At 38.5% G+C, this 27,863-nt stretch overlaps 2 protein-coding genes across 3 annotated transcripts in view; one reads left to right on the forward strand and one right to left on the reverse strand.

Annotated features, from left to right (window-relative positions):
• The window catches only part of LOC138762909 (xanthine dehydrogenase/oxidase-like), a 223,412-nt gene that overhangs the window by 171,195 nt on the left and 24,354 nt on the right, over nucleotides 1-27,863 (forward strand). For both annotated transcript variants that reach the window (XM_069936426.1, XM_069936420.1), the window contains 7 exons: nucleotides 5,699-5,863; nucleotides 8,451-8,588; nucleotides 12,814-12,896; nucleotides 14,507-14,635; nucleotides 16,080-16,213; nucleotides 18,507-18,644; nucleotides 23,925-24,072. In XM_069936426.1, coding sequence (XP_069792527.1) covers nucleotides 5,699-5,863; nucleotides 8,451-8,588; nucleotides 12,814-12,896; nucleotides 14,507-14,635; nucleotides 16,080-16,213; nucleotides 18,507-18,644; nucleotides 23,925-24,072 — 935 coding nt within the window. The remainder of the gene's footprint in view (nucleotides 1-5,698; nucleotides 5,864-8,450; nucleotides 8,589-12,813; nucleotides 12,897-14,506; nucleotides 14,636-16,079; nucleotides 16,214-18,506; nucleotides 18,645-23,924; nucleotides 24,073-27,863) is intronic.
• Nucleotides 5,417-5,616, reverse strand: LOC138743035 (thymosin beta-10). Its single transcript, XM_069897889.1, has one exon. The coding sequence runs from the start codon at nucleotides 5,558-5,560 to the stop codon at nucleotides 5,426-5,428; it is 135 nt and encodes a 44-aa protein (XP_069753990.1). The 5' UTR covers nucleotides 5,561-5,616; the 3' UTR covers nucleotides 5,417-5,425.

Raw genomic sequence — 27,863 nt, forward strand, 5'->3', positions numbered from 1 at the left:
AATGTTATTATGAGTTGGGAGAAAGAGCTCACAAGGTACTTGCTTGGCAGTTAAAAGCTGAACAGGCATCTCAGACTATTAATGCCATTAAAAAGAATTCAATAATTACCTATAGGCCTCAGGAAATTAACGATCAGTTTAATTTATTCTATCAAAAATTATATACTTCTGAGGGGAAGCAGGATAATGGTTCAATTGGATCTTATTTATCTAAATTAAGGTTACCGGTATTAGATGAGAAAGATATTCAGGAATTGGAATCTCCATTTACAGATTTTGAAATCAAGGAAGCTATACAGGAAATGCCAAATGGAAAGTCCCCAGGGGATGATGGATTTCCTGTGGAATTTTATAATTTTTTTTATGATGATTTATCTAATGTATTTAGAGATGGGTTAAAACAAGTTACTGAAGAACAGAAGTTGCTGGAATCTTGTTCAAGTGCTTTAATAACTGTTATTCCAAAAAAAGATAGAGATCCATTAAAAGTGTCTTCGTATAGACCTATTTCTTTATTAAATGTAGATTATAAAATTATAGCCAAAGTATTAGCTAATAGACTTGCTACGTACTTACCTAAATTGATACATACTGATCAAACAGGTTTTATTAAGAACAGAAATGCATCAGATTATATTCTTCGATTAGTTATTTTGGTCAATGCATACCGAAAGCAGCCTAACCATCCTATGATGATTGCACTAGAGGCAGAAAAGGCTTTTGATAGGGTTGAGTGGGATTTTTTATTTAAGGTGTTAGAAAAGTTTAAATTTGGCCTTTTTTTATTGCTTGGGTTAAAGCTTTATATACAAACCCGATTGCTAGGGTGGTGACAAACGGTCAGATTTATTTACCATTTAGGTTAACTCCATTGTCCATTGTCACCAGCCTCATTTGCGTTGGCTATTGAACCATTAGCTCAGACTATTAGACAAAATGATGAAATTAGAGAGATGAAGGTTATGAATGAAGAATATAAGATTAATTATGCAGATGATGGATTGATATATTTGACGGAACCGGAATGGTCATTGAAGCAGTTCCAAGAGTGTTTGTCAAAATTTGGAGAATTGTCAGGATATAAAGTTAATTGGGATAAAGTGAAATTTTACCAATTGGAATAGGAGATTATTCAGAATTTAAAATTATTACAAAATTTAGGTGGACAAATAAAATTAAATATTTAGCTGTGTTTGTAGACATTAATTATCAGTCATTGTACCAGTTAAATTATGTGCCTATATCAAAATGGATTAAAGCAGATTTGATTAAGTGGAAAGATCTTTCATTAACTTTGGTTGGTAGGGTCAATTGAATTAAAATGAATATTTTTCACTGAATTCAATATTTATTTCAGTCAATAACTTGTTTACTTTCAAAGGATTTTTCAGGATTTAAATAAGGTAGTGCGGGAGTTTTTATGGAAAGGTAAATTAGCTCGAGTGGCATTGTATAAACTTACATGGAAATATGCATTAGGTGGACTTCAGTTACCACATTTTCAAAATTAATATGAAGCGGCTCAGTTGAAGTTTATTAGCAGATTGATGGATCTAGATCAACCTCCTAGCTGGGCTAAGGAGGAAATGGCGTGTATTTCTGAGGTCAAGGTACATGAATTTATATTTCGCTGGAACTTGAATTTGTTACAGGAATATAATATGCCGGTATTGAAACATTTGTTAAAGATCTGGATTGTAAAAAATAGGGTTTTGGGATCAAAAGATAAATTATCAATTTTAACTCCATTGTATAATAATCAGCTTATTTATTTTTCAATGTTTAATAATTATTTAAAGAGCTGGGATTTTAAGGGTATGAAGACAATACAGGATTCTTTTAAAAAGGGACAATTTCTTTCTTTTTATCAATTGAGAGAGAGATTTGATATATCTGTAAATTCTTTGTTTGTGTATTACCAACTTAGAGCTTTGGAAAAGGATAATTATGGTAGAGAGATTAATTTACTTACTTTGTTGAGATTTGAGTCTTTGATTTCCTCTGTACCAAAGAAGGGTTATATTTCAGTTGTGTATAATTTGTTACAAGATAATATGAATAAATCAGATTGGGAAAAATCTAAACTTAAATGGGAGAGTGATTTAGTGTTTATTTTTCCTGAAGATGATTGGACGGATAAGTGTCAGGACAATGTAATCAAATTGACTAATGTAAGATATAGAATGGTTAATTATAATTTTTGACATCAATTATATTTGACTCCAGAGAAACTGAAAAAATATGGGTTCAGTAATTCAGACATGTTTTAGGTGTGATTCATGTATTGGAACTTTTTTACATGCTGTTTGGATTTGTGTTAAAGTTCAACCATTCTGGCAAGGAATTAAAGTAGTTTTGGAAAAATTATATAACTTTACATTACCATTAGATCTAATGATTTTCTTGTTGGGTAATTTGATTTCATTGAGGGGATTGTGTTTGGATAAAATTCAAATTGCTTTTGTAAGTTTGGTGTTATCAGTAGCGTGTAAATGTGTTGCAAGTACTTGGAAAGACAATACAGAGATTAATATACTATGTTGGAATAATGAATTGAAAACTTGTATTGTTATGGAAAAAATTACCTATAATTTACATGATAATTATTCCTTTTTTATTAGCAAATGGTCTCCGTATTTGGAATACATGCATTTAGATATACTTTGAATTGTTCTTAACATTTATAATTTTTTTAATATAACCATATAACCATATGCAGCACAGAACAGGCCAGTTTGGCCCTACTAGTCCATGCCGTAACAAATCCCCACCCTCCTAGTCCCACTGACCAGCACCCCTCCAATCCTCTCACCTCCAGTCTTTCCTTAAATGTAAATAACGTCCCTGCTTCAACTACCTCTGCTGGAAGCTTATTCCACATCCCAACCACCCTTTGTGTGAAGAAATTTCCCTTCATGTTCCACTTATAGTTGTCCCCCTTCAATCTCAAACCATGGCCTCTGGTTTGAATATCCCCCACTCTTAATTGAAAAAGCCTATCCACGTTGACTCTCTCTGTCCCTTTTAAAATCTTGAACACCTCCATCAAATCCCCCCTCAATCTTCTACGCTCCAGAGAAAAAAGCCCCAGGCTGCTCAACCTTTCTCTGTAACTCAAACCCTGACATCCTGTCAACATTCTCATGAACCTTCTCTGCACTCTCTCTATTTTGTTTATATCCTTCCTATAATTTGGTGACCTAAACTGTATACAGTACTCCAAATTTGGCCTCACCAATGCCTTGTACAATTTCATCATAACCTCCCTACTCTTGAATTCAATACTCCGATTTATGAAGGCCAACATTCCAAATACTTCTTCACCACTCTATCTACCTGAGTATCAACTTTGAGGTTACTATTTACCATAACTCCTAAATTCCTTTGTTGCTCTGCACTCCTCAATTGTCTACCATTCAATGTATATAACCTATTTAGATTTGCCTTTCCAAAATGCAACACTTCACACTTATCTGTATTAAATTCCATCAGCCATTTCTCAGCCCACTCCTCTAGCGTTCCTATATCTCTTTTTAAGCTACGGTAATCTTCCTCACTGTCCACAATACCACCAATCTTTGTATCATCTGCAAACTTACTTATCCAATTCACCACCCCTTCTTCCAGATCGTTAATATATATAACAAACAATAGTGGGCCCAGGACCAATCCCTGAGGAACTCCACTAGTCACCGGCCTCCAATTTGACAAACAATTTTCTACCAGTACTCTCTCACACCTCCCATCCAACCATTGCTGAATCCATTTCACTACCTCCTTATTTATACCTAATGCCTCCACCTTTTTTTCCTAACCTCCTGTGGGGAACTTTGTCAAAAGCTTTACTAAAGTCTAAATAGACAACATCCACAGCCTTCCCTTCATCAATCTTTTTTTGTAACCCTCTCAAAAAACTCCATAAGGTTTGTTAAGCATGATCTACCCCTTACAAAACCATGCTGACTACTACCTATCAATCTCTGTTCTTCCATATATTTGTAAATGCCATCCCTCAGACACTTTCCATCAACTTACCCACCACAGACGTCAGACTCACAGGTCTATAATTTCCAGGCTTACCTTTGGACCCTTTCTTAAACAGCAGAACAATATGAACCACCCTCCAACTCTCTGGTACTACCCCCGTGACCAGTGACATCCTAAATATCTCTGTTAATGGCCCCATTATCTGTACACTAGTCTCCCTGAGTGTCCTTGGGAATACTTTGTCCGGATCCGGAGATTTGTCCATCTTTATCTTTTTTAACACAGTGATCACTACCTCCTCGGTTATCCTTATATGATTCATGACCTCCCCACTATTTTTTTTTATGTATAATTTATATTTTTTGCTCCCCTTCAGGGAGCTGGCTGAAGGGGTGGAAGGGTGGGTTTGGGTTTTTTTTATTTTATTTTTCTGGGGTTTTTTTTTTAGTGTTTTTTTATTGTTTTATATATATATATATATATATCTTTATATATATATATCTTTGGAAAATCAATTTTTGATTATTACTAGACTGTATGTTATGCTTTTTATATCTTTCTATGCAATATTAGCGTTCATATCTGGAGGAATAAAATATAAGAGCAGGGATGTCACGTTGAGACTTTATAAGGCATTGGTGAGGCCTTATTTGGAATACAGAGTATAGTTTTTGACTCCTTATTTAAGAAAGGATCTGCTGGCATTGGAGAGGGTTCAGAGAAGATTCACAATAATGAATCATGGAATGAAGGGATGAGCATATAAGGAACCTTTGATGGCACTTGGACTGTACTGCTTAGAGTTCAGAAGAATGAGGAGGGATCCTCAAAGAAGCATTTTGAATGTTGAAAAGCCTGGGTGAAGTAGATGTGGCAAAGTTGTTTCCCAGGGTAAGGGAGTCAAAGACATCAGGGCACAGTTTCAGGATTGAAGGGCGCCCATTTCAAATAGAGATGCAGAGGAATTAGCCAGAGAGTGATGAACCTATGGAATTTGCCACGACATACAGCTGGAAGGCCAGGTCATTGGGTGTATTTAAGGCAGAGATTGATAGGTTTCTCAATAGTCAGGGTATCAAGGGTTAATGGGAGAAGGCATGGAGTAGGGCTGAGTGGGAGAATGGATCAGCTCATGATGGAATGGCAGAGCGGACTCGACCAACCAAATAGCCTACTTCTGCTTCTATACCTAATAGTCTTATAGTAAGAACAGCAGCAATGTGATCACAGTTTTTTTTTGTCACAAATTGATTTTTTTTTTAATTCATTTCCTTTACAACACTGGAGAACCCACAGCCATGGTCCAAAAGGTCTCAGAACCGGTAGCCAGTGCTCTGCCCCTTCAGTAGTTTGGTTCATAATAAGAATCAGGGATTGATTTCTTTAAGAAAAAGTCAGAAAGATTCCCTCCGCCATGGACAGAGTACAATTCCAAAAACTAGCTGCTCTCTGCCTTCTTCTCTTGATCAATAGTTTCTTTTGTGGGAAGAGTGTTCTTCACTTCTGTGTCCGTTTTCTTCAACTTGCTCTTGTCAAAAGATGCAACCTCCCTGAAATCTGGTTTGTCTGCCATTTCAGTTCAATCGACTCACGCTGGATCGTCCTGCCGCTCTCCCCCGTCCTCGGCGCTACCACCACGAACCATGTGATCACAGTTCATGTTGGATAGAATTTTGCCTAATTTAATCGTAAAAACATTCTCCACATGCAGGTTCAAAGCCCAACATATTTGTCATTGAGACTATTCTTGAACATGTGGCCAAGTTTCTATCAATGGATCCTATTGGTGTAAAGCAGAAGAATCTCTATGCTCGGGGAGACTCAACACCAATGGGTTTTGTTTTGCCTTACTGCAGCATTCAGGACCTTTACTCATGTGAGTTTAAAACTGCTTCATTATAGATTCTGATTTACTGAGAGGTGGTTTATTCATGGTCTAAATGGGTATTTATGTTTGCCAATGAATTAGTGGTGTATAACATGCTCTCTGTCAACCATTAAGTATTGACATAATTGTATAATTTGAATACTATCTCCAGATAATTGTTTAGAATCCCTTAAGAGCACTTTAAGATACACCAGACTGATGTTTTGGCAGTCACTTTTAGAAATAATACATACAGTAAATACCTCTGCTTTACACATTACAAATTAACAACAAAATATTTTCCTTTGAAATTAACAACTGTTCTTCATTTGTTCTTCATGGTCCTTCATTAATCCTGTTTATAATTCAGAAATACAAAAATGGTTGTGAACACAACCAGCGGATTCAATAAGATTAGCCATTAAACTAGTGGAATCTTCAGTAAGCCAGTCATTAAAAACACAAAAGGTTTTTTTTAAAAAATACCCAAAGCAAGTGTGTTTCAAGTGGCTCATTATCACTGAATTGGAGCAGACAAGCCTATTTTGAGCACTGAATATCTTTTGGCACTTATTCACGTGTTAATTGATTATTGTATTCATTTAGTTGTCTTTTTTAAGGCAGAGATTAATAGTTTATTGATTAACTAGGGCAACAAAGGTTATGGGGTGAAGACTGGTCACTGGGGCTGAGTGAGAAAATGGATCAGCTAAATGGTGGGGCAGCCCCACCCCATAACCTTTGATGGCCTGGTTAATCAAGAAACTATCAATCTCTATCTTAAATACACCCAAAGACATGGCCTCTTTAACCATCTGTGGCAATAAATTTCACAGATTTACCACCCTCTGGCTGAAGAAATTCCTCTGCAACTCTGGTCTAAGCAGATGCCCTTCAATCCTGAAGTTGTGCTCTCTTGTTCTAGACCCTTCCATCATGGGAAACAACTTTTCTTCATCTACGGTTTATGCCTTTTAACATTCAAAATGCTTCAATGAGATCCTCCCTCATTTTATTAAATCCAATGAGTACTGGCCAAGAGCTGTGATACGTTCCGCACATGATAACCCTTTCATTTCTGGAATCATCCTTATGGAATCCTCGCCAATATTAGCACATCCTTTCTTAAATGAGGATCCCAAAATTGCTCACAATACTCCAAGTCAGATTTCACCAGTGCCTTATACAGCCTCAATTTTACTTTCCTGCTCTTATATTCTATTCCTTTTGAAATGAATGGCAGCATTGCATTTGCCTTCTTCACCACCGACTCAACCTGCAAGTTTACCTTCAAGCTGTCTTGCATGAAGACCCACAGGTCCCTTTGTATCTGGGCATTTTCTACTAAAGTGCATGACCATACACTTCCCAAAACTGGATTTCATTTGCCAATTCTCCTAATCTAAATCAGTTTGCAGCCTCCCTGTTTCCTATTTGCTCCTCCACCTACCTTGTATCATGTCAGTGAAATATCTGCACATTTTCATTGTAGGTGAAACAGTGGTGGCTGCTGAGCACTTCATCGCATCAGTGGCTTGAAATGGCAAGAGTATGTACCTCCCAGAACAATTATAGCACTGGAAGTTCTAGCAGAACTCCCGTCCTTCCAATAATTCCTTAGTTCCTTGAAAGAAATTATGAATCTCATCTTTGCCAGTGCTAAACAATAATTATGCACAGCCAAATATAAAAATAAGTCAGCACTTAAATTCTCAGCTGCAGAATGACGCTTGGAGGAGGGGGCAATTGTTATGGTCAGAGATTATCAGCAGAAGTAATGGAATATTTAATGGCCTGGACTTTATGGAGAATATATAACAGCTGACAGTTTTTCACATAAAGTAACAGCAGCATCAGAATATGTGGAAGACCTAAAGTCACCATCAAGGTTCATTTTTCCATTGTTTCCCTGGTGCTGCATGCCAACGGGCCCTTGTAAAACCCAAAATTTGAGGAAATTCTCCACCTCTCGTGGAAGCAAATTCATTCAAACCTCCAGGAAAAGGTGGCGACAAAGACAGGCGGGCGTATTTTATGATGTATTCATTGATTTAAAATCTTCATGTTTTTTTTCATTGTATGAATAATGAAAGCTTTTGACTGCAAGCTAAGCCTTAGGAGTGGTGCTTACCCAGTCACCGTGTAGTTTCTATATTGCTGCGGAGTATCTGTTTGATTTCTTTTCTGCATGTTCTCACCAGAGGGCCGCACAAAGTATTTGAGCATTCTATCATGGATGTTGTGAGGTGGTTTGGAGCTACTCTGAATTTTGCAACATCTGAATGCAGCAGCAAAAATATTATTACCAGGGAAAATGTGGTAGATTTCACAAATTAGTGCTGAAATTGTGTACTTTTAGTGCATAGCATACTGTTCAACTATTTGCAAGCACTGTTCACAGATCATCAGATTTTTATGTTTGTTTCTATCCCACGTACTGTTGAATACACAAAATATCATTAAAAAAAATATTTACTTCAAATTGGCAATTGTATGCAGAAGTACACTTGGGAGACCTGGAAACAACACAGCTTTTTCAATTGCACCTCCAGTGCATTGAAGCATTAATCTTTTTTGTTGGTTTCAATCTGGACAGATCAGTTAACAAAAGTGGATGTGGCAAAACGCATGCAAGCAATTCAGAAGTTTAACGCAGACAATCTGTGGAAGAAGAAAGGACTGGCAGCGGTTCCTCTTAAATACAGCCTGTACTGGAGCTGGGGATGTTTCCTCTGTGAGTCTTCAAAAAATCCTGTGCTGGCATAACTGGTTAAGAGTACAATTGAAATCAGAAGAGGATTTCCTGAACATGGAAATATAATCGCTTTATTATTCTCTGTAGGAATATGGAGTGTTTTCACTTTTGCGCACATGTTGAGATCACTGTTTTAAATGATTCCATATGTTGGGTTTCTTAGTGAAGTTATCACTTTTATTGCATTTGACGATTGCCTTTGGCATGACGAACATGAATTGCATTGATCAAGCTAGGTAGTGGGATTGTCGAAACTAAGTTAATAAAAGGTTTAACGCATCTTCACTTACAAGTCTTACATTTCAGTTTAGCTTAAACATAGTTACAACAGTGAGTCAAATTCGGCCTGTTGTACAATGCCAGCAATTCGATCTAATTCACAGCATAACACCCACTTATTGCTGGGTCATTTAGCAGTAAACTGACAAAAATGTTTGCTCTATAATAGTAAGTGGAATGCACCATTTTAGTGAACTTTAATAAGCTTTGGTATTAGATGAGAGAATTCTTCTAGTTGAATATCTAAATATGGCCCATTTTGTCAATACACACGACACCAACAGGATTTGGCAAATCCACACATAACAAAATATGCTTATCTTTTAATACACAAATGTACTGTAAAAACGCCATAGTATTTTTTTGCTCATCTTTAACCAGTTAATTTGTTGGCCGACCAGAAAGCTGTACCTGCTTTGGTCCATGAGCTCATGGTCCATAAGATCATGCCTGATATATTTGCCATCTCAATACCTATCACCCTCCCTCTTTCCCCTCACCACCCCCCCCATACATCTTACATCTTCAAGAACCTTTCCTTCCCTTCCTTAAAAGGAATCTACCTATCTCTGCTTTGAAAATTATTCAAAGGCTCTGCTACCCTCTTGTGGAAGAGAATGCCAAATACTCAAAAATTGCAGGAAAAAATGCTTCAACTCTCCTTCAAAACGATGTTGCCTTATTTTTAAACAGTGATGCTAGTTCTCGATTCCTTCACAGGTAGATACATTTTCTCTTTGTCAATTTTAACAAAACTCCTAGATAGTATGGATTTTAATGAAATTCTTTCACACTCTTCTACACTTCAGACACAAAATCATCATCCCAACCTCCCCATAGAAGACAATCTATCCACAATTCTAACAGACTGTGAGTGAGGTTACTCAAGGTACACTATATTGTTGGGACTGAGAATGACGATGATTGCAGCCTTCCTGCAAGGCAGGAAACGGCAATGGGTCAATGGCCTGATTTACTTTCAGTGAAGTCAGGCAGCATGTTGTCTTTGGCAGATGTTTAAATCCCTTCATTGTCCACAAAAGATAAATCAGGATTGGCAACCTTGCACCATCTACATAAGAACATTAAAAAATAGGAACAGGAGCTTGCCCATCGAGCCTGCTTCGCCCTTCAACAGGATCATGGCTGATCTGGCCTTGGATTCAGCTCAACCTACCTGCTTTTTCCCCATAATGCTTAATAGTTCTACTATGCAAATATTTATCAAACCCTGTCTTCAAAACTACTTAATGAGGCAGCCTCAATACTTCCTTGGGCAGAAAATTCCACAGATTCACTTCTCTTCATCTCTGACCTAAATCTACTCCGCTCCCCCCCCCCCAAATTTTGATGCTATGTCTGTCCCCTAGTTCTGGTCTCACCTTCCTGTGAAAGCAACATTTCTGTCTCTTTATCTATTTCTTTCAAGATTATATATTTTCTTAACATCCGCTCTCATTCTTCTCAATTCCAGAGAATATAGTCCTGGGTGACTCAGTCTCTTCCAGGCTAACTCCTTTATCTGCAGAATCAAATTAGTGAACCTTTTCAGCACTGGCTTCAAAGCCAGAGTATCCTTTCTCAAGTAAAGAGACCAGAACTGCACACATTATTCCAGGTGCACCCTTACCAGTATCCTGTACAATTGGAGAAGAACCTCCCTGCTGTTAAATTCATTCCCTCTAGCAAAGAAGGTCAACATTTCGTTTGCTTTCTTGATAACCTGTCGCACCAGCAAACTAGCATTTTGCAATTCATCCCCAAGTTCCTCTGCACAAAATCATGCTTCAATCTTTCAGCATTTAAATAATAATCTATTTTTTCCTTCCAAAGTGGATGTCCACACATTTACCAACATTGTACTCCATCTGCCAGACCCTTGTCCACTTATGTGACCTATTTATACCTCACTATGTACTCTTCCCATCATCTGCGCATTTTACCTTTCCATTCAATTTAGCGTCATCTTCCAACGTCCATACGCTACACTTGGTCCTTTCTTCCAAATCATTGTATATAATGAACAGTTGTGGGCTCAGCAATGACCCCTGTGGCACTCCACTCGCCACTGATGGTAGCCAGAGGAACACCCATTTATCTCAACGTTCTGCCTTCTACTAGTATCCATGCTAATACTCCGTGCATCGTTAATGAACACCTTGTGGAAATCCAAATATACAACATCTGCCTATTCCTTTCTATCCACTATGCTTGTAATATTCTCAAAGAATTCCGATAAATTTGACAAACATGGCCATCCTTTCCTGAATCAATGCTGCATCTGCCTGATGGAACAATGTCTATCCAGATGTTTCAGTATTTCTTAATGATAGCTTCAACTATTTACCCGACTACAGACATTAAGCTAACTGGCCTGTAGTTACCTGCCTCTTGTCGACGTCCTCTTTAGAACAGTTACATGGCATTTGTTGCCTTTCAATTTGCCAGAACCTGCCAAGAGTCCGGACAATTTCTGGAAATTACCACCAACTGCTCTACTTTAAATTCTGCCATTACATTCATTCCTCTGGGATACATTCCTGGGATACATTCATTCCCCTGGATACATTCCATCAGGACTAGGGGTCTTATCTCCATTTAGGCCCTCTAGTTTGCTCAACACTCTGGCTTTAGTGATAGCAATTATGTGGAGGTTCTCTCCTCCCATCATATCCTTAACACACCCTTTGTCCAATGAAAATAAAAACTTTTATTCGCCATATACCATTACCTCATTGAACTGAATTGTTTATAGTACCTCATAATATTAGCAGCATTCTCTTAATTGCCTTAAGAGACAATCTTATACCAACCCCAGGATAGTCATCTCATTGGCCTACTAAATAGGCTAAAATATGAAATGTCAGTTCTAGATCATATACAATTTTTTTCAGTCTATTGTAATCAGCAATCCCATGCAACATGATATTGTCCTTCTAACTCAACTTGGAATATTTAGAATTGGCATTTGACTTGACCAAGGTTGTATCTACCAGTAATTTGAACAAGCTTGCCAAATATGTAATTATTCTTTCTTGTAATGGTCAATTGCCTTTACCCACATTTGGAATACTCTTTTATCCAGAATGAGAAGTTGTAGTTGTCCCTGCCTGCACTAGCTACATTTTATAAACCATCCATACTGATGGACCTATTAAAACTTGGAAAACCCAAGCAACTCTCCAAAGTGGCATCACAGGGAGGTAGGGACATAAAGAGAGCTTTTGGCATATTGATTATCATACATCGAAGTATTGCGTACAGGAGTTGGGATGTTATGTTGAAGGTGGATAAGATGTTGGTGAGTATCATGTGCAGTTTTGGTCACCTAACGACAGGAAAGAGATCAATAACATTAAAAAAGTGCAGAGAGAATTTATAAGGATGTTGCCGGTTCTTGAACTGAGTTATAGGGAAATGTTGACTAGGTTAAGAATATGTTTACCTACAGCATCAGAGAATGAGGGAGATTTGATAGAGGTTTACAAAATTATGACGGATAAAGATTGCAAGCAGGTATTTTTCACTGAAGTTGAATGAGAAAAGATCAAGGGGACATGAGTTAAGGGTGAAAGTTTAAATGTTTTAGGGGAACATTCAGGAGAACTTCACTCCGAGGTTGGTGAGAGTGTGGAAAGAGCTGACAGTGGAAGTGATGGATGCAGGTTTGATTTCAACATTTAAGAGAAATTTAAATGGGTACTAGGTAAGGAGGAGTATGATGTGCTATGGTGCAAGTCGATTAGTCTAGGCAAAAATAATCGTTTGGAACAGACTAGATGGGCTGAAGTGCCAGTCTATCTTGTCTCTGCAGAATCCTTTAAATTGTATTTTGAAAAATATTTTCAATATATTTGATTGGGGCATACAGTTTTATTGTTCAAAAGTATATCTTGTGTTTCCTGACAATAATGATTTATTTCAGGCACTGTTTCAATATTTGCCAGTGATGGTTCAGTTATAGTGTCACATGGTGGAATTGAATCTGGTCAAGGCCTGAACACCAAGGTAGGATGCTGAACTTGTGGAATAATTCATTGTTTCACACAGTTTACTCCACGGGCCAGTATTATCTTCGATCATTGGAGTAAAACATGAAAGTCCACAGACACCATGACTGAAGTAAAAATGCAATGCTGGAGAAAATCAGCAGGTCAAACAGAGTGCTTTATATAGCAAAGATAAAGATAAAAATAACATTTCAGCCTTGACGAAAGGTTCAAGCCTGAAATGTTGTTATGTATCTTTATCATTGCTACATGAAGTACACAGATTGATCTGCTGAGTTTCTCCAGCATTGTGTTTTTATCTTCTTTTTAATTTCTTGAACCCCTTAACCATTGCATGCCAATTTTTCGCATTTTTCCACCTTTTATTTTAGTCTCTTTTTTTTTACATTTTGCGCCTTGAAGGCTAATTGTAGGAACAGTGAAGTTCAATTCAGTCGAATTCAAACATTTTGTATCAAATATATGAGAGGGTAAGATAAATGAGAAACATTTTGGATGGATAAACATAAGGAAAGATAGGCTTGTTCATTTAAATTGATTGGAAATCACTAAATCACCATACAACTTGTCACAATGTAAAGAAAGAGAGTTGGTGACCATGCACTCCTATCTTTGAGTCAGAAGGTTACGGATTCATTACACGAACCATGCGGCACCTGCAAATGGACTTGAGAATATGGCCTGCTCAGGAAGTTATTGCAACAGGCTTAGTGGTAACATTCTTGGTTCATAATTACTGGGTTTGGTCTCAGTTCACATGGGAGAGACCAAAGTTTTAGCCCTGAATCTTCTTCAGAGGGTATTAAAAGGCAATGAAGAATGTGCAGTTCCTCAATCTTGCTTGCAGTGATCTTTGCCAAGATCTTTGGATTTACTTCAGTCTGATGAACTTACTGCTCAGGATGTGGAAGAGACAAAATAAATGAAGATTTAAATGTTTAAATTTAGACATACACCACAGTAACAGGCCCTTTGGCCCACGAGCTTCTGCTGCCCAATTTCTCCTAGTTGACCTACAATTTTTTTGAAGGGTGGAAGGAAACCAGAGCCCCTAGGGAAAACCCATGCAGACACAGGGAGAATATACAAACTCCTTACAAACAGCATGGGATTCGTACCCCGGTCCTGATCGCTGGTTCACTAACCGCTATGCTGACCATGCCGACCCAGAGATGAATGTCATTTTATTCTTTAGAAGATGGGAATGAAAACCATGTTTTGTAGCTGTGCCCATGATTGGATCGGAGAGAACCGAACAAAAACAGGGCAGTCATATTTGGTTGGAAGTGAAGGGTTGAGAAAAGAGTAATAAATCTAGAACATGTGTAAGTCTAGTTGGGGACTTCTCCGTTCATCACACGAGTGAAACATAAGTTAAAACAGTCCAAATGTTGAATTGTAGTGAGCACAGTTCTGAATGTAAAGCAAATGCGCATTCAGCAACTTAGGGAAGGAGAAAATGCTGCAGGTAGATGAGACTGAACTTCTTCAGGACTAAAGTGAGGCTTCCAATTTTGAAAATAAAGAGACCAATTCCATTTCACTAAGATAATTTGATTGTTTTTATGTTAAAATAGGTGTTTGATTTCATCTTCTGTTGTAAATCAGGTTGCTCAAGTATGTGCCTACATGTTGGGAATTTCAGTCGATTATGTTTCCATAAAACCTACCACAACTAATAGCAGTCCGAACTCTGGTGCCACTGGTGGAAGCATAGCCAGTGAGCTTAACTGTATGGTAAGGTATTTGTGTTACTTATAACTGTACATAAATATTATCTGTTTAAATGTCAATGTGCAAACAAAGATTACAGTTTAAATTATTTCTGGTTGAGTTCCTACCAGTGGTGATGATTGATAAATGTTATCTTGGTGAAAATATTGAAAGTGGGATTGTGACAGACGTTAACTACTTTTTCCCTCAACAAATGGAGAAAAAGGTTTCTCTGCTTACGTACAGAGTACTGTAGTGGGATGTAGTTTGTTCCAATTCATTGCTGTCATACCTTTTTGACTCTAAACTCATGGAATATTGGAATCACGGTCGTGAACACAGTAACAGGTCTTTTGGCCCATCACATCCATGCCAACATTTTTGCCTAACTCCGCTAATCCCCCTTACCTACATTGGAATCACATCCTCCATGCCTTGCATTTTAAATCCACCCCCTTTTGCTTTTGGTACCCCTGTCAAGAGAAAAGAATTTTATCTCTGCCCCTCATGATCTTTTACACGTCTGTTAGGTAACCTCAACATAGAAATGCCCATTGGCTGAACTTGACCATGCCAACCAAGATGTCCATTCACAGAAAGAATTATGGGCTTATTAAGAAGTTGACCTGTTCTTGCTCCAAAATATTTTTCGAATGCAAGATTATTACTAATAAATTTAGTATAAAATTCAGAAGCCTCTTTTTTACTCAGTGTGGTTAAAACATCAGAAGTTATACAAACAGCACAAGTGGTGTAGCAAGTAGCTCCAGCAACTCCAGGTCAATCCTGACCTCCGATGCTGTCTCCACAGTGTCCACCTGTCACCCAAAATGGTTTGCCCCTGGACGCTCCTGTTACCTCCCCCATTCCAAAGACTTTCAGATAGTTTTAATGGCCACTGTAAATTGTGCATCATGTCATTAAGTGGCAGGAGAACAAAAGGGATTGATGAACATGAGAAAGACTGGGTTATGTGGAAATAAATGAGGTTGATAGGCTTGTTCTGAGAATAGGCTTAAATTTGTTGAGCCAAATTGCAATTAGGCTATGTCATAACAAAATATAATGTACATAAGATCCTAAGGTGAAATTAGACAAGTACTTGTGGGAATAAATGAATGAAAGTATGTGCTATATCCAGATTGGGGTAAATGCCCTGTTACTATTGCTGTGAATTCTGTGTTGGTTTCTTTTGCTTTGAGTGAGAGGACAATGATTTTGAGGACATTTTATACCATTGATGGTCTTATGGAAATAACGTAAATTCAGGAATTAGTACATATCTTTCCCTATACATGCTGGCTATTGCCATGTGCATTTGTAAACAAATGTTAATGAGAAAAGGTCATTCTCTTTTAATCATGGAATTGGTCATGTATGTTCTTGGAGGATTTTGGGGTGAAATGTTGGGTCATGTATGTCATCTCTTTTTTGATCTGACTCAATGTGTAATATTATTTCTATGCAGGGTGTGCAACATTGTTGTGAGATTTTGAGGGAGAGAATGAAACCAGTGAAGGATAAACTACCACCGGGTACATCCTGGAAGAATCTAGTAGCAGCTTGTTATCAAGCCAAGGTGAATTTGACTGTGCAGGACTGGTAAGTTATTAGATTGAACCTCCTTGAATAGCGTTAGTGCATTCAGTTTGAGCTTCACCTTTGCTTTAAGAGTTTAAAAATAAAGCTAAGAAAATATAGATAGTCTGGCATTCTGTGGTCAGCAGATCCTGTGCTTGAACATTTGAATCTTAAGTACAGATCAATAATAATTTATTATTTCTAACTAAAACCTAGTTAGCTAAGAACTGTACTAATCTGAAGCCAATTAAACTACCAGTGCAACTTTAGCCATCTCAGTTGTCAACATTTCCTAGTTACAGAAACTCTGGGTTATGGCCAGTTTATGGAACCCTTTTGTCTCCTGGGGAGTATTTGTACTCTCCAGCTCATAGGAAGACGATCCAGAACGTATTCAATGGTCCAGCACCGATCAGCTTGCAAGGGTGTCAGACTGGAGCTTTTTCAATCTGACTGCAAAGTTTCCAAAATCTGGGGGCTAATGCTTGGATATTGCCTGTGGTACTTGTGAAATTAGGTTAATCTTTTTTTTAATTTTTTTTTAAGTCTTTGTTGATCATATAAAATTTGTTGTGTAGAATATTTCTTGGACATGCAAGAGCAAACTTAATTGACTAGAAATAAAATATCTGCAGCTCGGTTGGTACGATTCCAATCTGTCTTTGAAAGGTTGAACATTCAAATCTATTCTGAAGGCTTGAGATTCTATTCTATTCGATTCCATCAAGCCAGTAGAGGTAGTGCCATATTATTGAAAAGGAAAGTGTCATTGAAAGGTTAAGTATAGTTCTGATCTACTATTTCCAGAGTTAGTAAAGAAACTCAAGATCAAAGAAGAACTAACCTAGAAAAGAGATTATAGTGACATTGTCACAGTGCTAAGCTATGTGAATTTGCTCTACGTAAATTGACTCCCTTGTTCTTACATTTACAAACAATGAGACTCACCTTAAAATACTAATTTTTTTAAAATGCTGAAATACCCTGAAGTGGCAACTATGCAAATATTCTTTAGTTCCTCTCCTACATGCAGCCACTTCTAACTGATTGTCTTCAAGCTGCTAATTACTTTTATAAATAACAATGTACTGGTTGTGGAACAGCAATTACTTGTTATGTTATTAAGCTAAAGGTTAAACATATTAAATAATAATTAATAAAATGAATTAATAAAAAATATTCTCCATAATTAATATTTTTCAGAAAGTTGATGGTCATTTGTTGAGGCTTTCTCCTGGCACCAAGCACACTTACTTGTCTTTCTGTATATTCTCAGTGCTCAAGTTATAATACCTGATGTATTTTAAAGTGGAAATTATGAAATAAAAGCTGCATGGCTCTCTGCCTCCAATGCGTCTGCTCCCTGTAGGAAGACTGAGACCATCTGCAAATTGGAGGAAGAACATCTCCTCTTTCATCTGCGAACCCTCCAACTGGATGGCATTAACATTGACTTCTGTGGCTGCCATTAAGAAACCTACCCTCGCCCCATCTTCATTCCCCTTGTCTCCTTTCCTCTGGTTTTCTCTCTCTTTCTTCCCTTTTCTCTGATTCCTTTCACAGATCCAAAATCAATTGTCACCTTTCCTTTTATTATATCCAATTAACACTGTTTGTTTGTTGGTCTGGTCACCTCCCCCTTCCATTCCTCCCCCTTTCTCTCCCCGTCTTTATTCAGATACCTGCCTGCTTTTTTTTTTACATTTTGCGCCTTGAAGACTAATTGTAGGAACAGTGAAGTTCAATTCAGTAGAATTCAAACATATTGTATCAAATATATGAGAGGGTAAGATGAATGAGAAGGGCTCAGGCCTGAAACATTGGTAATATATCTTTATCTCCTATGGATACTGCAAGACCTGCTGAGTTCCTCCATGTTTTTACTACAGTGACAGGAGCTGCAGACTTCTGTGTTTCACCCCCTATAGGAAGAATCTGGCTTCCCCACAATGGCATGTCAGAGATGTAGACACTGTGTAGGAATGATTCTGTTCATATGACCACTTTCTCCCCATATTTGCTCCAGATTGGTTCCAATCCATCCTTCATAAACATTCCATTCAATGAAGTAAATCATTAGACAAAGGCTAGTGGTGTCTGCATGTGGTTTGCGTCTGTGTCCAAAATGTGTCCTATATTTTTTTCACAAGATAATTCAAAATATTTCAACTTTTTTTAATCAAAAGCAGAAATATTTCTTATTTTCACCACATTTTAGTCAGAAAATGCATGCAATCTGCATTGTATATATTGAAAAGGTGTCGTGCATTAATTAATAATTCTCTAAAATTGTGGCTTTGTATTATTTGTACAGGGTCTGGCCTGACTCACAGCCCGAAGATGCTCCCCAGTACAACTCATATGGGGTGACGGTGGCAGAGGCTGAGGTTGACATTCTCACTGGAGAGAACCAGATCAACCAAGTTGACATTCTTTTTGATTGTGGTGAAAGGTAGGAAACAAAAGTGGCAATTGCAGACGATGGACTATAATGATAATATTAGAGGCATGGCCATTCTCTGATAAAGTTCAGATAAGATGATTATTCTTGTTCTCTAATTGTCTAACGCAGATCCAAGTGCATAAAGGAACTGTTTTTTTAAAATTAGCAGATGAAGATTTAAAAGATGTTGTGTAGTAAATCTCTATTTCCTTTCCCTGGAATCTTATTTTCTTGGTAACACCTGAATTCCTGCTCCCCTATCTCAAAAATATTGATCTGCTGCTTCAGTAACCTTATTTCCTCATATATTTGCAAGAGCAACATTAAAAATCCCTAACCTCTTCCAAGAAGAATAATGAAGAAAGCAGCTGCATGGGAATACCAACATCAATACCACTGAGTGGCACAGTTGGTGTAGCAAATAGCACAACACCTTTATAACGCTAGCAATCGGGACCAGACCCTGTGCTGTCTGTGAGGAGTTGTATGTTCTCCCCGAGTCTGGGTGGGTTTTCTCCGGGGGCTCTGGTTTCCTCCCACCCATCAAAAATGTACCTGGGTGTAGGGTAATGGGGTGTAATTTGGGTGGTACTGACTCAAGTCTGAATTGGCCTGTACAGTGCTGTATGTCTAATTTAAATATCTGCAGGTTCTCTAAAAATGAACGATATCCTCAGAAAGGTGTCACTGGTCCTCATTGCAATGAGCTCCAAATTATGGAAATCTTAACTCGATTATGAAAATATTTTCCACCAGAAGGCACACTCAAAGATCAGTTAAGAATAAACAATAACATTTGCTCATGCCAGTAGTGCATACATCTCTAAAACTAAATTTAAAAGAAGTTCCACCTCCTTGCTTTACTGAAAGCACAGTGTAGATCTATCTGTAAATCCCACACCATCAGATAGCTCGCCTTCCTGACACTTTGGTTGCCTTGCTTTCATCCACTGCATTTGGGATCGTTCAACTGGCCCTACCCAGCACAAAGTAGCCATGATAGTATAGTTTAATTTATTTCTTGAGAAATTCTCTCAAGGAGCATTCTCACAAATAGTGCTTATTTTATTCTTCATTTCTTTACCAGTATTTTTTCATCAGTTTTGTGCTCTGCGTAGAGAGAGCGGGGTAGAGAGATCAAGTGTGTGAATGGAGCCCAGAGCAGTGGAATGCTCCATGATGTGGATTATTAGGGAAATCATTAGTTTCCCTGATGACTACCAATGTGAGATGTGCATCCAGCTAATGCCATTTTGAGGGTTTGGAGCAGGCAGTAGACAAACTCCGGAGCATTCGGGATGCAGAGGGTGTGTGATAGATAGGAGATATAGGGACACTATTACACCTAGGAAATAGGTAGAGGGTGTAGTTGAGTTATAGTTAGGAGAGGGAGCAGGCAGGTAAAGCAGCCCCCCCCACCCCGGTGGGAGTCCCCATGAAAAACAAATATGGCGTTTTGAATAGTGTTAAGGGGGCTGACCTACCAGGTACAACCCATGGCAATCAGGTCTCTGGTGCTGTGGCTAAGAAGGGAAGGGGGAATAAAGAGTCGGGCTGTCGTGAAAGGGGATTCAATAGTTAGAAAGGCAGATGAGAGGTTTTATGGAGGAGATCAGGAATCCTGGATAGGTATGTTGCCTCTCTGGTGCCAGGGTACGGGAAATCTCAGATCGAGTTCATGACATTCTTGGGTGGGAGGGTGATCAGCCAGATGTTGTAGACCATGTAGGGACCAATGACATAAGTAGAAAGGGTGAGGAGGTCCTGCAAGTAGAGGGCAGGGAGTTAGGCACTAAGTTGAAGAAGAAGAAGTCCTCCAGGGTAGTGATCTCAGGATTGCTTCCCACACCACGTGCTTGAGAGATTAAGATTAGGAGGATAAGGCAGCTTAACATGTGGCTGGAGACATGATGCAAGAGTGAGAGTTTCAGGTTTCTAAATCAGTGGGCTGTGTTCCAGGGGAGGTGGGATCTCTACTGACAGGACAGATTGCATGTGAACTAGAAGGGGATTAATATCCTTGCGGGTAGGTTTATTAGCCTTGTCATGATGAGTTTAAACTAGATTTGCAGGGGGAGGGGAACCAATATGTTAGAGAAGAGATGAGGATAAAGGTCATGCATGAATAGACAGAAATCATAACTTTGTATATGATAGAAATTTTCTCAAATGTGTTTATTTTAATGCAAGGTGTATTGTTAGAAAGGCTGACAAAGTTAGGGCATGGATTATGATATTGTTTCTATTAGTGAGACTTAGTTGCAGGATGGGCAAGACTGTTGTTCCGGGCTTCTGTTGCTTCAGACATAATAGAGGAGGAAGGATGAAAGGGAAAGGAGTGAAGGAAATTATCTTAGTTGTGTGAAGTCAGGGCACCCAGGAGGATTTGTCTACAGAGGCCATATGGGTGGAGCCAAGGAACCGGAAAGCTGTGACCACACTAATAGGGTTGTATTATAGACTGGACAAATTGGAGGAGCAAATCTGTAGAGAGATAGCAGACTGATGTAAGAAGCAGAATGATTTGATAGTGGGAGATTTTAACTTCCCAAATACTGACTGGATCTTTCATACAGTAAAAGGGCTGGATGTCTTGGTGTTTGTGAAATGAGTTCAGGAAAGTTTTCTAATCAATACATAGAGGTACCAATGAGAGGGGATGCAGAACCTGACTACTATTAGGGAACAAGACAGGTCAGGTGACAGATGTATGTGTAGGTGAATATTTTGGGCCCAGTGACCATAATGTCATTAGCATCAAGTTATTTATGGAAAAGGATAAGTCTGGTCCTCATGTTGGGATTATAAATTGGAGGAAGGCAAATTTTGTGAAAATAAGAAAGGATCTAGGAAGAGTGGATTGGGATATGTTGTTTTATGGCAAGTTTGTGATGGGTAAGTGGATGGCCTTAAGGACGAAATCTTGAGAGTTTGCATGTTCCTGTTAGAATTGAAGGCAAAGTTACCAGGCAGAGGGAACCTGATTTACAAGGGATATTGGCGAGTTGGTTAAGAAAAAGAGGGAGATGTTTTGCAAGTATAGGCAACAAGGAGCTAATGAGGCACTTGAAGAGTACGAAAAAAGCAAGAAAATACTCAAGAAAGAAATCAGGAAGCAAAAAGAAGACATGAGGTTGCTCTGACAGATAATATGAAGGTAAATCTGAAGGGGTTCTATAAGTATATTAAGAGTAAAAGGATAGTAAGGAACAAAATTGGTCCCCTAGAAGATCAGAGTGGTCAACGATGTGTGGAGCCTCATGCATTGGGAGGAGATCTTAAACAGTTTTTTGCATCAGTATTTACTCAGGAAACTGGCATAGTGTATAAGGAAGGAAGGGAAACAAACAGAAGAGTCATGGAACAGTTGGAGATTAAGGAGGAAAAAGTGCATGCTGCCTTACAGCAAATAAAGGTACATAAATCACCTGGGCCAGATATGATATTCCCTCAGACCTTGAGGGAGACTAGCGCAAAAATCTCAAGGGCCCTGGCTGACATATTTAAAATGTCCTTGGCCATGGGTGAGGTGACAGAAGGTTGCTCATGTTGTCCAATTGTTTAAAAAGGGCTCCAAAAATAAACTAGGTAATTATAGACAAGTGAGCCTGACTTCAAGGGTGGGTAAATTATTGGAAGGAGTTCTGAAGGACAGTATATAGGAAGGTAGTTGAGGGAAGGGTTGTGGATGTTGTCTGCATGGACTTTAGTATACCCTTTGACAAGGACCCACATGGGAGGTTAGTTCAAAGGGTTTAGACATTCAGTATTCAAGGAGAGGTTGTAAACTGGATTTGAAATTGACTGTGTGGGAGAAGAAAGAGGGTGGTATGTGACTGGAGACATGGTGTTTAATGGAGATGGCGTTTAATGCAGACAAGTGTGAGGTGATGCATTTTGGAAGGGCAAACTAAAGGAGATATATAGTTAATGATAGGGCACTGAGATGTGCAGAGAAGCAGGGAATACAAATACATTATTCTTCAAGGTGGTGTCGAATGTGGACAAGGTTGTAAAGAAAGCTTTTGGTATCTTAGCCTTTATAAATTACAGTATTGAGCATAAGAGTTGGGATGTTATGTTGAAGTTGTTTAAGACATTGGTAAGGCCAAATTTGGAATATTGTGTGCAGTTCTGAGCACCTAATTACAGGAAGGATATCAATAAGATTGAAAGAGTGCAGAGTGGATTTACTAGGATGTTGCCAGGTTTTCAGGAATTGAGTTACAGAGAAAGATTAAACAGGTTAGAACTTTAATTCCTTGAACCAAAGAAGAATGAGTGGAGATATGATAGAGGTTTACAAGATGGGAAAAGAATTTTTCCACTTAGATTGAGGGAGGTAAATACAAGAGGTCATAATTTTAAACTGAAGGGGGAAAGCTTTAGGGGGACATTAGGTGTAAGTTCTTCACTCAGACAGAGGTGGGAGTGTGGAATGAGCTGCCATCTGATGTGGTGAATGAGGGCTCGATTGTGTGTTTTCAGAATAAATTGGATAGGTGCGTCGATAGGATAGGCCTGGAAGGTTAGGGAATAGGAGCAGGTCAGTGGGACTAGAGGGGCTGAATGGCTGTAGCATTCTGTGAACAATAGCTATATCATCACACAAATTATGATAGTAGCCATTGATGAAGAGCTCCTGGGATGTGAGCAGAGCAACAGCATTGAAATTGCAATATTAGGCTTCCAGTTGTTAGTTCTGCAACCCTTGCTTGTCTGGTGCAACTTCAATCCAACAATGGCATCTTGTCACTTCAACTTCATATTTCACAGAAAGTTGTTTCATCTTTCACCAAAAATAATTAATTGACTTACTTTGGGGAGTGGGAGTTGGGGTGGGGGGGGGGGGGGGAAGAAGTGTTCCTGGGTTCATATAAAATGTGAGACAGTAAGCTGTTTTGTGGATTTATAAACAATCCTGGTAAACTATTACATCTAGGTCAAAGATGGATAAATTCTGGAATCATTCCTGCTGCCAACTATAGCCATCAGTTAGATAGAATTTTCCCTTTGGATAGTTGTTTGAAAATTTGGTTTTAACTGCTGAACACTGATTCCATTTAAAATCACCAGAAATGGAACAATTACGACAATCACCACTTATACTGTGTGATTTGAAATAAAAGCAAGAGGTGATGGTCCACATTGATCCTCATGTACTATTTGCTTTAAAAGCACAAACGATATTTTATTTATTGCAGCAATTTACACTTGTAAAAGCAGTGAGTTAAGTGAACGGGTAAAAAAAAATCAGTTTTCATAATTTTCCTTGTTTGTCACTTGCAGCATGAACCCTGATGTTGATGTTGGTCAAGTCGAAGGTGCTTTTATCATGGGCATGGGATATTGGCTGATGGAGAAGATGATCTATGATCCTAAATCTGGGGCTGTGCTGAATGCAACAACGTGGGATTACAAACCACCATTCAGCAAGGTAAATTTAGAATTGACAGTAAATATTTCTTTGAAATTGTAGGACATTCAGTCCAACTTTTGCATTTTTAAATACTGTTTTTCCATGGCAATCCAAGGAAAGAAATAAACTGTTAATTGCATTTCTAATTATTACTTTTATTAGCATGTTTGGCAGAAAAAGATTCCTACGATACACAATGGGTTCCAAGTTGTCTATGCTTCTAAATGCTGAATGAATATTCCATTAGCATCATGTGTGGTTCTCTTCGGTTTTGTCTCGGGGCGAGACTTTGAAGTTAGTAAATGCGGCTTGTATTATTCCATTTTTAAACCAATAGATGTTCAGCACGTGCTTCTTCAAAGTTTTCTCAGGGTATTTAGGCTGTCTAATCTTTAACCGTTCTGGACATTTTCTTGAGTTAGACTACTTAACGATATTCAGTCTTCAGCATGTGATTCATGACCAACCGATTTAGCCAGTTCTTTGTTCAATTAATGTTTTCCAGTAAGTAGCCGCCTCAGTCTTTGGTTCGTGCAGGTTCCTAGCCAATCTTTTTAGATTAGTTAAAAATGATATGTTGGAACTTACAATGAATAGTTCAAAACTCATTTTTAATAAATCTGGCTTGACTAGAGCATCAGTCAAAGATTGGAAAAATCTATATTAATGAACCTGTGTAGAGATATAAATTAAAAATATTTTTATAGCAATATCCGAGTTGCCAATTTTACTAATTTAAGGGGAAAACAATCCAAAGTGGAGAGGAGACAGAAGAGACTGCTGTTACTAGGATCCAAGGCAAAAAACAATCTGCTAGAGGTATTCAGTGCATCGAGTAGCATTAGAGGGGGAAAGGGAAGTTGTGATGTTTTAGGTCACAATCCTTCATTAAGACTGATCGTGGAAAAGAGAGAGAGAGATGATAATAATAAGAGACTGATAGAAGGTGATATGCAGGAACGAAGACTCCCAGTGCAGGAATCTGATGTCTGAAGATGATAATAGTAACCATTAAGTGAGAAGTGAAGGACTGATGGAATCTGAACGGATAGAAGAGCATAGACCCAGGAGAGATGGGTTTGAAAATGGGTGGGAGGGGTGTTTGGAAATGGGGCCAAAGAAAGAGGGAGGAAAAGGACCAGAAATGGATTAGGAGAGAGAAAGACTCACTCTGGCAGTGAAAAAGGCTGAGGATACACAGAGATTGGGAAGCGGTGTTGAAATAGCAAGCACCTGGGAGCTTGGGATGACTATTGTGGAGAGAGCAGAGGTTGGAAGAGGTGCACATGAATCATTGTCTTACCAAGCTAGGTTGTTTAGTTCCCTAGCCTAGATGGTGGTGAGAGAGGAGTTTGTGTACTTCCTGCAGTTACAGGGGATAGTACCAAGAGACAAGGGAGTTGCAGAGGGAGAGGTCTTTGCAGAAGGTGGGTAAGGGTGAGATGGATAGATCTGGCTGGTAGTAAGATCTTTCTGCAGCTGGTGGAAATGACAAAGGATGATGTATAGTTGCAGAAGATGGTGAAAGTTCTATCCATGTTCTCTCTTGGGAGAAGGAGAAGGCCCCATCTTGAGAACAGGATGGGAAGTGGTGTTGTCTAGGTAGATTAGGGAATCAGTTAATTTGTAATAAAATCAGATGATAGTTTGTCTCCTGAGATGGATGCACAGAGATTCAGAATGAGAAGTGTCAAAAATGGTCCAAGTAAGTTTGAGAGTGGATGGAGATTAGAAGCAAAATTGACGTGTTCACAGGTACAGGGTGGCAGTCATCAGTTTAACAGAGAAAAAGTTGAGGGGTGATACCAGAGTAGGTGTGGAACACACAGACAATGACAAGGCAAGTCCAGCTGGGACCATGTGAGAGCCAGTGGCTACATGTTTGATTGGTAAGAGATGAGAGAAGTCAAAGAGAATTTGATAAGGCTGAGAACAAGTTCTGCCAGGTAGATGAGAGTGTTAACGTAAGGGAAACTGGTTAGATCTTGTTGCAGGAAAGTTCAAAAGTATTTGTTTAATCTAGCACTATCTTTAATTCAATATCTCCCAATCCCATTGAAAATTCAAAAAGAGGAAGTCAAATATAATCTATAAATCAAGTCAAGTCACCTTTATTTATCGTTCATGCCATGCTCGCATGGAAAGACAAGATAGTGTTAAAGTTCCTGCCCTACATTTGATGTATTTAAAAGCCAAACTCGAGATACAGATTTATGTTATGTTGAGTTGTCTCTGATCAGGTGGAAAAGTTAAAGATAGATCTTGTACAGTAATGACAGTTCCTCAACAGATGATTTTAAGATGGAAGCAAAGTAGATGGCATTAAAGTAAAGGGCATCTGGAAGTGAATAAGCATGTCACTTCAGCTTATTTCTGCTTCATCTTGTATTCATATGTGTGAGTTCTTAGACCACACATGGATGAAGGAAAAGGTTCTTTCCTTTAAAGTTGTAAACAGCACCATAAGGCTGCAAGCCTCCATTACAGATCTGCATACTGTGTATCCTGATCTCTGTCAGCCCTTGCATGCAGTCAAGTATAATCAAATGGTAAGGCATTGCTAGTTGCATTGCAACCATGATCACTAACTATCATTACATTTCCCTTTCTAAAAACAAAAGTAGCTTATTTTTAACATGTTTTCTTTGTATAACTCTACAATTTTAACTTTAACAGCAAGAACTTACATTTTCATTATTATCAACATGGTTAACAATTTTAAAACTTGTTTTGTGTGTTCACATTTACATACACTAAACCTTGAAGAGCAAATAAGATAGCACTACTTCATTCTATAACAGGAGTCTTTAAATTTGCTTAATAAGTCTCTTAGGAGGATTCACGTGTCTTGAGATCTCCTGATTGTCCTTAAATCTGAGTTGTTGCCTCAGATTATGTCTTCTCAGATGTGTATTCAGATTGTTCGACAGAATCTGTCTTTCCATCTACTGTACCATTTGAAGGTCTTGATGATTTCTTTACAGAACAGGACCTTCATCTGTCTGAATGGTGTATGATCTTGGTTGGACTTCACTAAGGACAGTTCCCTTCTGAGTCCATAAGTTTTTTTTGTCTTTTAGCCTTATTTGGTCACCAATGTAGAGTTCCGGTAAGTTTTTTGTTCCTCTGTCAAAGTAATACTTTTGATTTTCTTTCAGTTGTTCTTTGAAATTCCTCACCTTCTCCACCTCTTTTGTTTTTAGGAGGTTCTCCTGAATGGGTAGGTTTGATCTTAGCCTACGTCCCATAAGGAGTTGTGCTGGTGACATACCACACTCGAGCGGCATTGTGCAGTATACTAGCATACTCTAGTAGAACTCTGTTCCACTGTCTTTTGCCTTGTTCATTAGTCTTTTCAAAGTATGTAGTGATTTTTCCACAAGACCATTGGACTGTGGAAAATGAGGACTTGGTGTGGTGTGTACAAAGTCGCACTCTTTGGCAAACTGTCAAAACTTTAAATTTCAAAACTGGGGTCCATTGTCCGTGAAGACCTCGCTTGTCACACCATGTCTGGAGAATATGGCTTTCATATCTGTTATCACAGCATCTGCAGTAGTGGTGTTCAGTCTACACTCCTATGGATACAGGGCGTAATAGTCTGTGACTACAAGACAGTCCTTCCCTTGACATTCGTATAGGTCAGTACCAACCTTCTGGTAAGGTCTGTGTGGTGCTGGGTGTGGCTTTAGTGGTTCTGCAGGATTGCTTGCTTGATGTTTCCGGCATATTGTACAGTTTGACACTTCATTTGTTATATCATTGTTGATTCTTGGCCAGTACATTATCTGTCATGATCTTTTCTTACA

This window comes from Narcine bancroftii, chromosome 1, assembly GCF_036971445.1.
Source record: "Narcine bancroftii isolate sNarBan1 chromosome 1, sNarBan1.hap1, whole genome shotgun sequence".
NCBI classification, from domain to species: Eukaryota; Metazoa; Chordata; class Chondrichthyes; order Torpediniformes; family Narcinidae; genus Narcine; species Narcine bancroftii.